This window comes from Mesocricetus auratus, unplaced genomic scaffold (assembly GCF_017639785.1).
Source record: "Mesocricetus auratus isolate SY011 unplaced genomic scaffold, BCM_Maur_2.0 Super-Scaffold_100020, whole genome shotgun sequence".
Taxonomy (NCBI): Eukaryota; Metazoa; Chordata; class Mammalia; order Rodentia; family Cricetidae; genus Mesocricetus; species Mesocricetus auratus.
Genome location: NW_024429201.1, coordinates 539232 through 551676, shown reverse-complemented (window position 1 = coordinate 551676; position 12445 = coordinate 539232). Strand labels below are relative to the sequence as shown.

Genomic DNA, 12445 nt, shown 5'->3' with positions numbered 1-12445 from the left:
TTTTGAAATGTTAATAAACTTACAGAATCTTTTCATGATCATGAGTTCCTCAGTAAGTTTATGCTGAGATGTATGTAGTTTGAAAGCGCTGAAATTAGAAGCTACTAGAAAAGTTGCTCATTTCTGCAAACAACTTCAAGACAGCTTACTGACATAGAGCAAAAGAATACATCCTCGGCTCCTCTACAGCACTAAATTCAAAAAGAGTGATTTCAGCTAAGCTAAATAACAAACTATTTAACTATTTACTGGAAAATCTTGTAATGTACCTCTCTGAATAAAAGAAGGCAAACATGATCATCTGAAATCAATAGATTCTCAGAGGCTATCGTATAGGGAAAAGAATCAAAGCCTCACAGGCAACTTTGATCAAGGAGGGAGCAGGGAGGGAAGGAAGGTGGGAGAGGAGACAAGACGAGAAGGAGGAAAGGAGGGGAGGACAAGGAGAGAAGGAGAGGGGAGAGGAGGGGAGGGGAGGGGAGGGAAGAGGAATTAAGAAGCCCCTAAAACTATTAAGAACAAAAAGACACCAAGATGAAGTGGATTAACCACAAGTTTTTATAATGATTCCAAAAAGCACAGAGAATTATTTACTGGAATTACTCAATGGCATGTAATCATGGGGAAATTCCTAACTTCCTGGCCTGTAAAGCATCAAATTAGAGGCTCAAGAAAAACTTTCTGCATTAACACAGCATGATAAATTTGACTCCATACTCACAGACGTGTAATATAACTCATAGAAGCTGCTTACCTAAAAACAGATTCCTCACCAACACACATACTACAAAGCAATGCCATACTAAGTGTTAACTAAACAAAAAACTGAAAACAGTAAATAAACTAGTTTGATCATCAATCAGTGCTCTACATATTTAAAAACTTCATTATAAACTGGGTATGAGCAGTAGGTGGTGGCGCACGCCTTTAGTCCCAGCATACGGGAGGCAGAGACAGGTGGATCTCGGTGAGTCTACAGGGTGAGCTCCAGGACAGGCTCCAAAGCTACACAGAGAAACCCTGTCTCAAAAAACCAACCAACCAACAAACAAACAAATAAACTGGGTATGGTGGCATATGCCTATAATCTTATCACTTGGGAGAGAAAGTCAGGAGGATTAGGGATTCAACCTAGTCATCAGCTACAGAGCAAGGTCAAGGCCAGTCTGCAGTATATGAGACACTGTCAGAAGAAGAGGAGGAGGAGGAAGGAGGAGCCAGTATAGCAAAAATTTTGCACTTTTATGGTTTGAATATGAACTATCCTCCATAGCCTTGCATAATTGGGGTTTGATTGCTAATGGGATGGAGGGAGGTGACTGGATCCTGAGGGCACTGGTAAATAGATCAATCCTTTGGCAGATTCATAATATGACGACATTTTTGGAATTTGGGGGAGAAAGGGAGATGGGTAGACTTCTTGGAGAATGCAGATCACTAAGGACAAGCCGACAGAGACAGCATTCTCAGTCTCTTTTCCCTCGCTTCTCTCCTCCTCGCCTCCTTCCTGTCCACCATGATCTAAGGCGCTCCACCACAGCTGGTGAAAGATGCATGAGTACCCTCTCTTAGAATTGATATGTTGATTCCTAAACCCCAGCAGTACCTATGAAACTGATTGGGTTAGGAGATAGGGTTGTTAAAGGTGTGACCGAATTAACCCTGGGCCTCAGCCTAACTTTATTGATATCCTTAAAGAAGGAGAAATGAAGTGGCACCAGGGATGCATACACACAGAACAGAGGCTTGAGAAAGGCGCCCATCTTCAACCAAGGGAAGCAGTCTTGGAGAGACCAATCCTGCCAACAACCTGATAATAAATTTCTAGACCCGTCCCCCAAAGGGTGAAAAAATAAGTTTCTGTTTTGTTTTGTTTTTAAGCTACTCAGTCAGTTGTACTTTGAGAAGGAAGCCTTCCCAGACTAACATATGTCACCTTATTCTTAGGCACACCACTAAACAAGAACTCCTAGATTCCTTCCCAGATGGCTCTGACCATGTGACTGGGCTTAGCAAAAGAAAGTGGAAATAAGAGTGATATGTGACACTTGCGGTGACACAGCATGCACCTGATGTGTGACACCACTCATGCACACTCCTCAAAATAGACACCATGCCCAGGGGAACCTTCAGAGGCTCATGGTGGTATAAGCAACACTTGGTCACCCCATGAGGTGAGAATGAGAGCTACCACCTGTCAAAGTTAAGTGTACAAAAAGTAGATTTCTACAAGAACCAAACAGTTTTACACTCTCAGATTAATGTGTTACAGCAATGATGGCAAACCCCTAACAAGAAAGGATGGCAGATGGAAGGGACTTGGGATTCAGAATTGCTATGTCATAAGGATAAGACAGTAATGATAGGTCCTCCTAGAAGTAGTGTCACCTCCCGAGCCTCAAATCAGGGACTGGCAGGGAGAGGAACCTTAATACTTTTCCATCTTGCAACATACTTTTGGAGAAATAACAGACCAAACCAGAATATAACTCTGTGGCAAAAATTTTCCTAACAGAACATTTGTTAAACGTGGCTCAGCAATTCACGAAGTGTGTCAGACACACCCTAAGAAATCAAAACTGACAAATGGCAACAGAAAACTCCAGAATTCTGGCACCCTCCATCTGATGACAAGTGGCCCTATCTGTGTTGAAAGCTACCAAGAGGTATGGAGGCAGTCTGTGGTTAGCAATCCTTGATGTTGTAACACGGAAGCATTCTTCTCTGTCTTTCAAAATTCTCAAAATGAGTGGTAGTGTGCAAGCAGTGTTTTAAAATTCCATAGTCATAAATGACATGAAAGTGAGGGGAGCATGAAATATGAATCAGTCAGAAAAAAGTAATATAATCTCTAAAACATTGGGAGTCACTGACCTACATGGTGTAGTTTTGACTCTTAAGATCATAATGTCCACCAAGAAGAAAAGACTCTGAAAGATAAATCTTCTAACTTTTTAAAAGATGTACAGTTGTCAAAACAAAAATTATCTCAGTAGAATTCCACGAGCTGTTGTATTATTATACTATCTAAAATCACAAGTCTGAAAGCCATCTCTTTGGATTCTTATCCTATCCTATGAATAATGCATTCGAAAAAATATATGGGCAGCATTCAATGCAGAATTGATGTGGACTTCCCAGGAAGCTGAAACATCTCAGGTTGAGCCCCATCAGTGGAAAACAACTGCTTCCCAACTCTTCCCCAGTCGTGGAGGGTTTAAATGTCTGTGACAAGGACATTTTATAGACTCTAACCAGCGTAAATGCAAAAACACTGCTACCTAATTGGTATTAAGTCTAAAAACAAATTCAAGTATACAATGGCCTAAGACATTATAATTTATAATCAATGAATATCTTCCTTCCTGCCAAAACACTTCACAGGTCCTGAACACACCCTCCAATACTCCTGATTCAAGTGCCTGAAAGGTCTAGCTACTAGCCACCTCAAATGCAGACTGAGCAGGTATCCTAGTTTTGAATAATTTAAGAAAGCTAAGTTTCCAGTCATAAATTAGCTTCCACAATGTTCCTACAAAAAAAAAAAAAAAGCGAGCCAACAGAATGTTCTATCCACCTCTCTTTAGATAGACTTGAAAAAAATAAAAATGACCATGTCAACCAAGACCTAATAAGGACATGCAGGATTATGAGTTGAGCAATATTTGCCGAGCCACTGTTGTGTATGAATACTAGGCCCATTACTGGCCATGACAGATGATTGGAAAACTTGTCCTGTGTTCACAGGAAGACAGGACAATGAAGGGCAGATGGGACTAAGCGCCGCCGCCGGGATGTGGAGCACAGGGAAGTGCTTTGAGTGCATAAAAATTAATATCTACTGTGAAAGAGGTGGCAACTGACTGGAGTGGGACTTCAAAAGGCAGGGAAGAAAAGGGACAGTGTGACCAAGCAGAAAAGCAATGTACAAGAAGTTACGAAAGTATCTTAGATTATTAGAGGTGCTAACTGACCGGCGTTGACTGACAGCAGACACTAGATGGACATAAGTTCAACAAAAATAAACCAAAGACATAAACTTTATAACACAGGTAACTGGGAGCAGGGGGCCATCATCTAACCTTGATCAATCTAGATACCTTCTAATGACGCTGGGAACCTGAGTGGACCAAGAAACAGTCACCATTACTCAATAAAATCTCAGGAGTAATGGGCCATTAAAAGAACATTGAAAAGAACAAGGCCTAATACTGGGATTGGAGAGAAGGAAAGCCATATAATCACAGTCTTCGTGAACTTTTATTATTTTGTGTGGACAATATGTGCATGTTCATATACATATGTGTTGTTTACATGCACGTGTGAGTGTGTGCCTGTTGGTGCACATGGGAAGAGGCCATGTGCGGTGACCAAGGGTCAGCATCAGGTGTCTTTCTCCACTGCTCTCCACCTTACTTTTCTTGAGACAGGGCCTCGCACTAAACCTGGAACTGCCGTTTGGCTAGACTGATTTGCCAGTAACCCTCCAGGATATACCTATCTCCACCCTTCCCCTCCAGTGCTGGAGATGCATGCGCATGTCACCACACCGGGTTTGTGTGCCAGTGCCCAGAATCCAAACTTGGGTCCTCACGCTTGCATGGTAGACATTTCACCTGCTAAGCGATCTCCACAGCCCTGATCATGAATTTTTAATTGGGTTATCACCAGGAATGGTTCTCAATGTGAAAGAGGTCATTTCTGCCACAGTAAACCTAGCAGAGGCTAGACAGGGAGCTTGGTCACTTTCTCCTGTGCATTCAGCACCACTGAGACTGTAAGAAGCCTATCCTGAAGCTACTAGCATTAAAGTAAAATTCTCCCCTTTAGCCCATCACCCGACCCAGTAGAGGCTGCAGCACAATTACCTCATTCCACATACAATCTGTACTAATTAAGTGCTCTCTCTCTCTCTCTCTCTCTCTCTCTCTCTCTCTCTCTCTCTCTCTCTCTCTCTCTGTGCCTCTGTCTCTCTCTCTCTGTCTCTCTGTCTCTCCCTCTCCCTCCCTCTCTCCCTCCCTCCCTCCTCCTCAGGATTTAAACCATCCGGCTCTGTGAGGGACAATGTGCTGACCACAAACTTCCTGCAAGTTTAACACAAAGATCATGGCTTCAGAAATGCAACAAGAAATACAGTGAAATGGGATGGCAACACCTCTTTAGACAGTCTTCAAGATTACCACACAATTGACCTTCTACTACAATACACTGAGTGGAAACTACTTGCAAATAAATAAACAACAGCCATCTAGAATCTTGTAAATCCAGCACTTAGGAAACTTAAGCAGGAGGATCACAAGTTCAAGGCCCATCTGGGCTATATAGTAAGATCCTGTCTCAAAGCAAGCTGCACAGGTAGGCCCAAAGCTCGGTATATTTACCTAAGAGAGCTTGAGTTGTATCACTCATAGTTTTATAATCAATAACATAGCTATACACTATGTCAAAATTACTGCCATTTCTTTATTAGGAGTTTGAGTTGATTAATACTAGCTAGCTTTCTGTCCTAATCATTTACTCAATGAGCAAATGTTTTAGCACCATCTACTGGCCACTTGTTACATACTCATCAGCTCCTTAGGTGCTCCTAAGACAGGTGACGGCTACAGCATGGATCGCCTAACTTCTTCGGAGTCACTGTCACAAAAGGGGGATCCTAGGGTGCTCTCCTGACACTGCTTGTGTGTCGTTTCCATCCTAGCTAGCAGATCCTACAAATACTGTACTGGATGGCTTTCAATATGTATCCATGACAAATTCTCAAACATAAGCCTCATTTCTATACTCAGAGACATGCCCATGGGCGGAGCCCACATCACCCTCCTGCCTACCTGCTTCATCTAACAGCACTCTAGTGGAATGATGGCATCTGGAGAAACCAGCTCACCTAGCATTTGTATAAAAAGAAGTCATTATAATAATAATAGTAGTAGTAGTAATAGTAATATAATAGCAATAATAAAGGAATTTTGGCTTGAGACAAGAACAGAATTTCCATCAATGACCCTAAACAAAATTTTGCCATTTTCTACTATGTACTAAGTATGCAAATCAGTATTCTCAAAATTGATGATTATAAAATGAAAATATCAATCAACTCTGAAAAACTATTGAAAACTATCTAGGTTCTGTAGTATGGAATGTTCAGCCCAAATATTCTTTATGTAAAACAAACAAGCATATTTGTTTCCTTAGTATGCAAATCTACTTGCATCTTAATAAATGCTAAAATACATATATACTAAAAATTGCTTTAAAATAAAATTCTTTCTGCTCTATTACCACTAAATGTCTGATTCATATACCTATATACCTAGGTTCATGTAAAAATTTCTCAGGCAAAAGAGTCATGAGGAGGAAAATGTAAGTTTTGATATAAAGAAGAGGGAGGCTCCCTGAGTAGAATCAAATACTAGCAACTATGGACTCTAAGCTCTTTTTGTCTGACTCATTTTCTTTCAGGAAGCAGAAAGAAATTAAAGGCAACATGGTAGTCATTGTTCAACAGCAGAAACAAAGGATGGGGAAAGAGGTAAGAGAACACAAGATGGAGACTATCTTCTTCACTCTACAATTTACCCATACCAAACTACTGTTTACCCACCAATTAATGTGTATTGGTTTGACATTATGAACTTAGCACAAGTATTATATAGAAAATAGTAAGATCTGAAAGCAACCCCTGCCGTCACAGATCTCACAATCTGGTTGAACAGAACAAACACACAGTGGCTAAGAGCACTTACTGCTCTTGGCAGAGGACCAGCACCCACATCAGGTACCTCACAACTGCCCCTAACTCAGCTCCAAGGAATCTGCTGCCCTCTGCTGGCTTGTATGCACTACACTTGTGTGGCACACACACACACACACACACACACACACACACACAGGGACACGTGCACATAGACGCAAATAAACATGATAAATCTTTCCACAAAAACATGGCAAAGGAAATAATAAGGAAAAAAGTGCCATATTCTTAAATAAAAGCATCTCCTGGAAATCCCATAAATACATACACATACACATAAACACCTTCTCATATGGAAACATTATCATCAAAATATTAGTCATGATGATCTCTGACGGAATTTCTGACTTGTTTTTAATTCTTTAGATGTTTCAGTGCTTTCCAACAATGAAAACATAGTGTCTTGAAGAGAGCAGAAACAAATTAGCACTTTATCAGAAACTTAGTAAAGACAACACTTAATAGAAAGTTGCACATAGAAAATAACCTATGATATAAACACGGTTACATGAAAATACACTGAAAGAATGCGATGTTATTAATGACTTCTGTGCAATAGGGTCTACAGAGACTTTTGTCATGTGCTTTTTCACTTTCCTAGTACACACACACACCTCACTTAAAGAAAAGAAATTTAAACAAGTACAATGGTGTGTGAATTTCTTCAAACTGAAATCACTATGGAGAGTGAAATCCAGCCTTTAAACCCTGAGTCACAGACAGCTTCTATAACTGCTTTTTTGTGAATATAGCAGCCCAAGCACTCAAGCAAAGTAGTTGCGAGTTCCAGGGAGCAATACAGTCACCACCTTGGCGAACAAGAAAGCTCAGCTGGTGGCAAATGCTCACAACACAGACCCCGTTGGGCTGGTGGTCTTCCTGCCTGTCCTGTGTTGTAAGATGCTGGTCCCCTACTGCTGCATCATCAAAGGAAAGGCCAGGCTGGGGCAGCTGGTCCACAAGAAAACATGCTCCACCACGGCCTTCACACAGGTTAACCCGGAAGACAAGGGTGCTCAAGCTAGGCTGGTGGGAGCTATTAGGACCAATTACAATGACAGATAAGATGAGATCCGTTGCCACTGTGAAGATATATCATTGTCAATAGTTTAGTAAAAAGATGAATGGTCAATAGCTAGGCAGGAGAGACTAGTCAGGACTTGGGGCAAAGAGGACTCTGGGAAGAAGAAAGGCAAGATACCAGCGAGACTCTGAGAAAGTTGGACAAACAGTACAGAGCAGAGCCACATGCCAGAATGTAGATTAATAAGGACAGGTTGTAAGAACTAGCTGGGGAAAAGCCGAAGCTAAGGCCAAGCTTTCGTAATTAATAAAAATTCTCCGTGTCATTATTTGCAGGTTGGCAGTCCCCTCGAGAAATTACTACTGCAGGTGCTAAATCTGTGACTCTCATTGCAAAGCTGGAAAAGGCAAAGGCTAAAGAACCTGTCACTAAAACGGGTTAAAAGTCCACAGCTAAGTTTTCTGTACATAAGTATAATTACAAAATTATCTTCCATGTGTTTCATCAACTTGATACAAGCTGGTGTCATCTGAGAAGCGGGAACCACGATTGAGAAGATGCCTCCGTAAGACTGTGCTACAGGAGAGACGGGAGCATTGTCTTAGTGAGTGGTGTGGGGAGGGCCCAGCTGATTGTGGGTGGTGCTACCCCTGAGAAGGAGGTCCTGTGTTGCAGACTGAGCAGTCTTGAGGAACGAGCCGGTATGCAGAACTCCTCAGTGGCCTCTGGTTCAGTGCCTGCCTCCAGGTTTCTGCCCTGACTTCATTCAATCAGTGATGTCACCTGAGAACTGTAAGCTGAAATGAACCCTTTCCTCCCCAAGTTGCTTTTGGCCATGGTGTTTTATCAGAGCAACCAAAAACCTAACAACCCTCATCTTACATTTCGAATTATCATTTGTAAATGCACCTTAAAGACAACCATTTTCCCAGTAGCATACCTGGAATCAGCGCTGTACTGATAAGGATGTCCACCTCCTTGCATTGCTGAGCGAAGAGCTTCATCTCAGCATCAATGAACTCTTTGGACATTTCTTTCGCATACCCTCCTTGGCCCTCGCCTGATTCCTTCAAGTCCACCTCCAAGGGTTCAGCACCAAGAGACTTGAACTGTTCCAAAGCTGCAGCTCTGGAGTGTTGAAGGGAAAACAGTACATAATTAGACCCCTGATAAATACATCAAAATCCTCACTTACATATCCACTTTTTTTGGGGGGGGAGGGTTCCAAGACAGGGTTTCTCTGTGTAACAGCCCTAGCTATCCTGGAACTCACTCTGTAGACCAGGCTGGCCTTGAACTCACAGAGACCCACCTGCCTCTGCTTCCCAAGGGCTGGGATTAAAGGCCTGTGCCACTACCACCAGGCTTTCAGTCAGGGTTGTCAACCTTCCTAAAGCTGCAACCCTCAAATACAGTTCCTCATGTAGTGTCTCATAACCATAATATTATTTCATTGCTACTTCATAACTTTAATTTTGCTACTGTTATGAAACATAAGGTAAATTTTTTGGAGGGAATAGAGGCTTGCCAAGGGGTTTGCAACCCACAGATTGAAAACCACTGCTTTAAGTAAACCCTACAGAGTCAAAAACCGCAAAGTTTATTTTGTTATCTCTGGCTTGACTGCTTCAGTGATTTTTTAGACTTAGGCAATTCTTACATACTCTTTCTTAAGGGAATAAAGAAGAATCCCAACTTCTATTAAAGAAGAATGTTACTACTGCCATATCAGTTATGGTCCCAATATTGATAATGATATGATATTTGATATACATTGAGATTTGATATCACTCACATCATACACATTGAGGTTTTACTTTTACAAATGCCCTGAGTTTGTTCTCATTGTAACGTTTTCCACATAAATGACTTTTATCAGAAATGCTTTACAATTTAAACAAAGTGATTTGGGAGCTTCGGTCCTCATAAATTGGTAAACTGGTTTTTAAAAAACAAATGGATGTAGTGACACATGCCTGCAATCCCAGAATTAGAAGGTAGAGGCGCAGGAGGAGGACTAGGACCTCAAAGAAAGTCTAAACCATGAGACAATGTCTCAAAAGAAAACTGTAAATGAATAAATGGTAAAATGTGAAGAGCCAACATATTTAAATTATGAAAATATATTCAATTTAAAATAAATAAGTGGCATGCAATCACTATTTTCTAGTTGGAAAATGAAAGCCAGTAAAGGTTTCAGTGGTGGAAATCACTAACATCTCTGCTACTACAATAAATTCCACACCTCCTTAATAACAGCAAATATAGTCATCAAATATTTTACATAAAGAAAGATATTAACCAGGTGTGCTGTTTTGAAGGAAAGTCTCCCACAACACTCAGCTTCCTCCTCCAGCCACCATGCCACCGATCTGCCTTACAGCACTCTTATCCCTGTGGAATCATCAGCCAAATACACCCTGTATTTGGTCATGGTGTTTTATCACAACAGCAGAAAAATACCTGATCCACTAGAGCTAGTGTGCACACCTATAGCAGGGCTGATGTACAATGAACTCACAGAGGTTGTGATGGCATGCTCAGGGCCTACAGCAGTTCCAAACAAGACAGGGTCCCAGCACTGAGATGGAGAAGTAGACAAAAGCTCTCATCTCCAACCAAGAAGTTATCTCTAACTAACAAACTCTCATAGTGAAGCCTCCCTGGGTATACAAACCACACTTAAGGGTATGGCCTATGCCTAGTAATAGATGCCAAAAACAAGATGAACTCAATGATATTTTTGCTCATATTGTTTTTTTGTTTGGGCATTTTCTACCTTACTAGTCTTCTGCTTTTGTATTATGGTTTCTGATTTTGTGTTTTTATGGGGGGGTGTATTTTTCATGCTCTTTCTGTTTTTTTATTAGTTTTGTTTGTGTGTGGAGAGTTGTTCATTTTGTTTTATTCTTGTTTGTTTGTCATTTTTGATTTGCCTGTTTGTTTTCCTGAGAGAAAAAGAAAAAAAAAGGCATGAAGTTGGAAGGATGGGAAGGTGGAGAGGATCCAAAAATAGTTGAAGCAGGGGATATGTTGTATGAAAAAAATCATTCTCAATTAAAAAATGAAATCGAAAAGTCTGCAGGAAAATGGACTTGGAACGTATAATATTAAATAAGGAAAGTTAAACCCACAAATAAAAAATAATAATAACCTTGTGTTCTCCCTCACATTCAGACCCTAGCCTGTAATGTATACATGAATGTGAATGTATGTATGCAAATGTATGTACATGTGGGTACAGAATAATTTAGAGAGGAGAACAAGAACGGACAATATTAGGCGATGCAGGCAAAGGACACATGAGTCACAATAACTATTCTTCTAGGCTTAACTCAGTCATGGTATTTTTTATGATGCACCAGAAAAATGTAATTGATAATAAAACTATAAACCCACAACTTCAGAATGGCCATTCCAACTGTATAGAAATTCAATGAGATGGATGGAGTTTGGGACTGGGCAAGGGTTTGCTTGGGTACCTACATTAAGCTAGCTGCATGATGTTTTTATTACATTACAATGTAATCTGTAACATTATGGTGGTTTTTATATTAAGTAAATATATTACAAATAAAAGTAGAATCTTAGTTACTTTTCAATTGCTGTGACAAAGCACTACAACCAAGGCAACTTAGAAAGCATCTAATCTGGAGCTCACAGTTGCAGAGGGTTAGAGTCCACAACCGACATTGTGGGAAACATGGCAGCAGGCAGGCAGGCTTGACACTGGAGCAGTGGCTGAGAGCTGGCCTCTCAATCCACAATCATGGGGCAGAGAGAATGTTAACTGGGAACTGTGTGGGCTTTTCAAACCTCAAAACATGCCAGAGGAACACATCTCCTCTAACAAAGCCACACCCCCTAATCCATCCCAAACATTTCCACCAGCTGGGGACCAAGTATTCAAACATATGAGCCTTGCAGGAAGCGGGGAGGGTCAGTCCCATTCAAACCACCACAACCAGACATACACAACAGCAGGACTCTAGCTGCCTATTCAGTTCACAATTTGAACAAGGACATCACTACATTAAATGCTCAGTAGCAAACCGGGCAAGTCTCAAGTCATCTCTAGGTCAACCTACCACTACTTTAATATCATTATCCATTATATTGAAAATGTAAACAATCCACTTTCCAAAGGCTTCAAGGTTTGGGGAAAGGTTTGGCTCCAAAACCACAGAGAAACCCTGCCCCGAAAAACCAAAAAGAAATAATAATAATAAAGGACAAAAGCAATGTCACTTTTGGCCCCAACTCTCCCTAGCTGATATCATGGCTATCCTGGAAATGCCTCATTTTCTCATTGAGATGAACTGGACTTTATAAGCACCTCACTTTTCTAAGGTCAGGAAAGGGCTGTTGGTCATATTCCATGAATGTTTAGAAGTCACAGTCTTGCCAACTTTTTTTTCTATACTCATAATTGGCAGTGGAAGGATATTGTTCAGTTGGCAGGGGATGCGCTGAGCATACAGATGGCCCTAGAATGGATCTCTGGCACTGGAAAATAAATAAGTAAGATTGGCAGTAGTGTTATTACTCTAGTGCCCTCGTTGATGATAAACACCTATGTGTTTTGAACTGCACCCCCAAAAATGAAACAACAAAATGATCATTGGACTTAATAAGCGTTTAATAAATGCTGGTATCTAGCATTATCA

The 12445-nt window shown here is 40.9% G+C and overlaps 1 protein-coding gene and 1 non-coding gene across 8 annotated transcripts in view; one reads left to right on the top strand and one right to left on the bottom strand.

Moving 5' to 3' along the window:
* The window catches only part of Nnt (nicotinamide nucleotide transhydrogenase), a 93400-nt gene that overhangs the window by 58089 nt on the left and 22866 nt on the right, over window positions 1-12445 (bottom strand). For all 7 annotated transcript variants that reach the window (XM_040728836.1, XM_040728830.1, XM_040728832.1 and 4 more), the window contains exon 7: window positions 8719-8906. In XM_040728836.1, coding sequence (XP_040584770.1) covers window positions 8719-8906 — 188 coding nt within the window. The remainder of the gene's footprint in view (window positions 1-8718; window positions 8907-12445) is intronic.
* LOC121133229 lies at window positions 7397-7472 on the top strand. Its single transcript, XR_005870021.1, has one exon. It is a non-coding gene; the product is annotated as a small nucleolar RNA SNORD36 (small nucleolar RNA).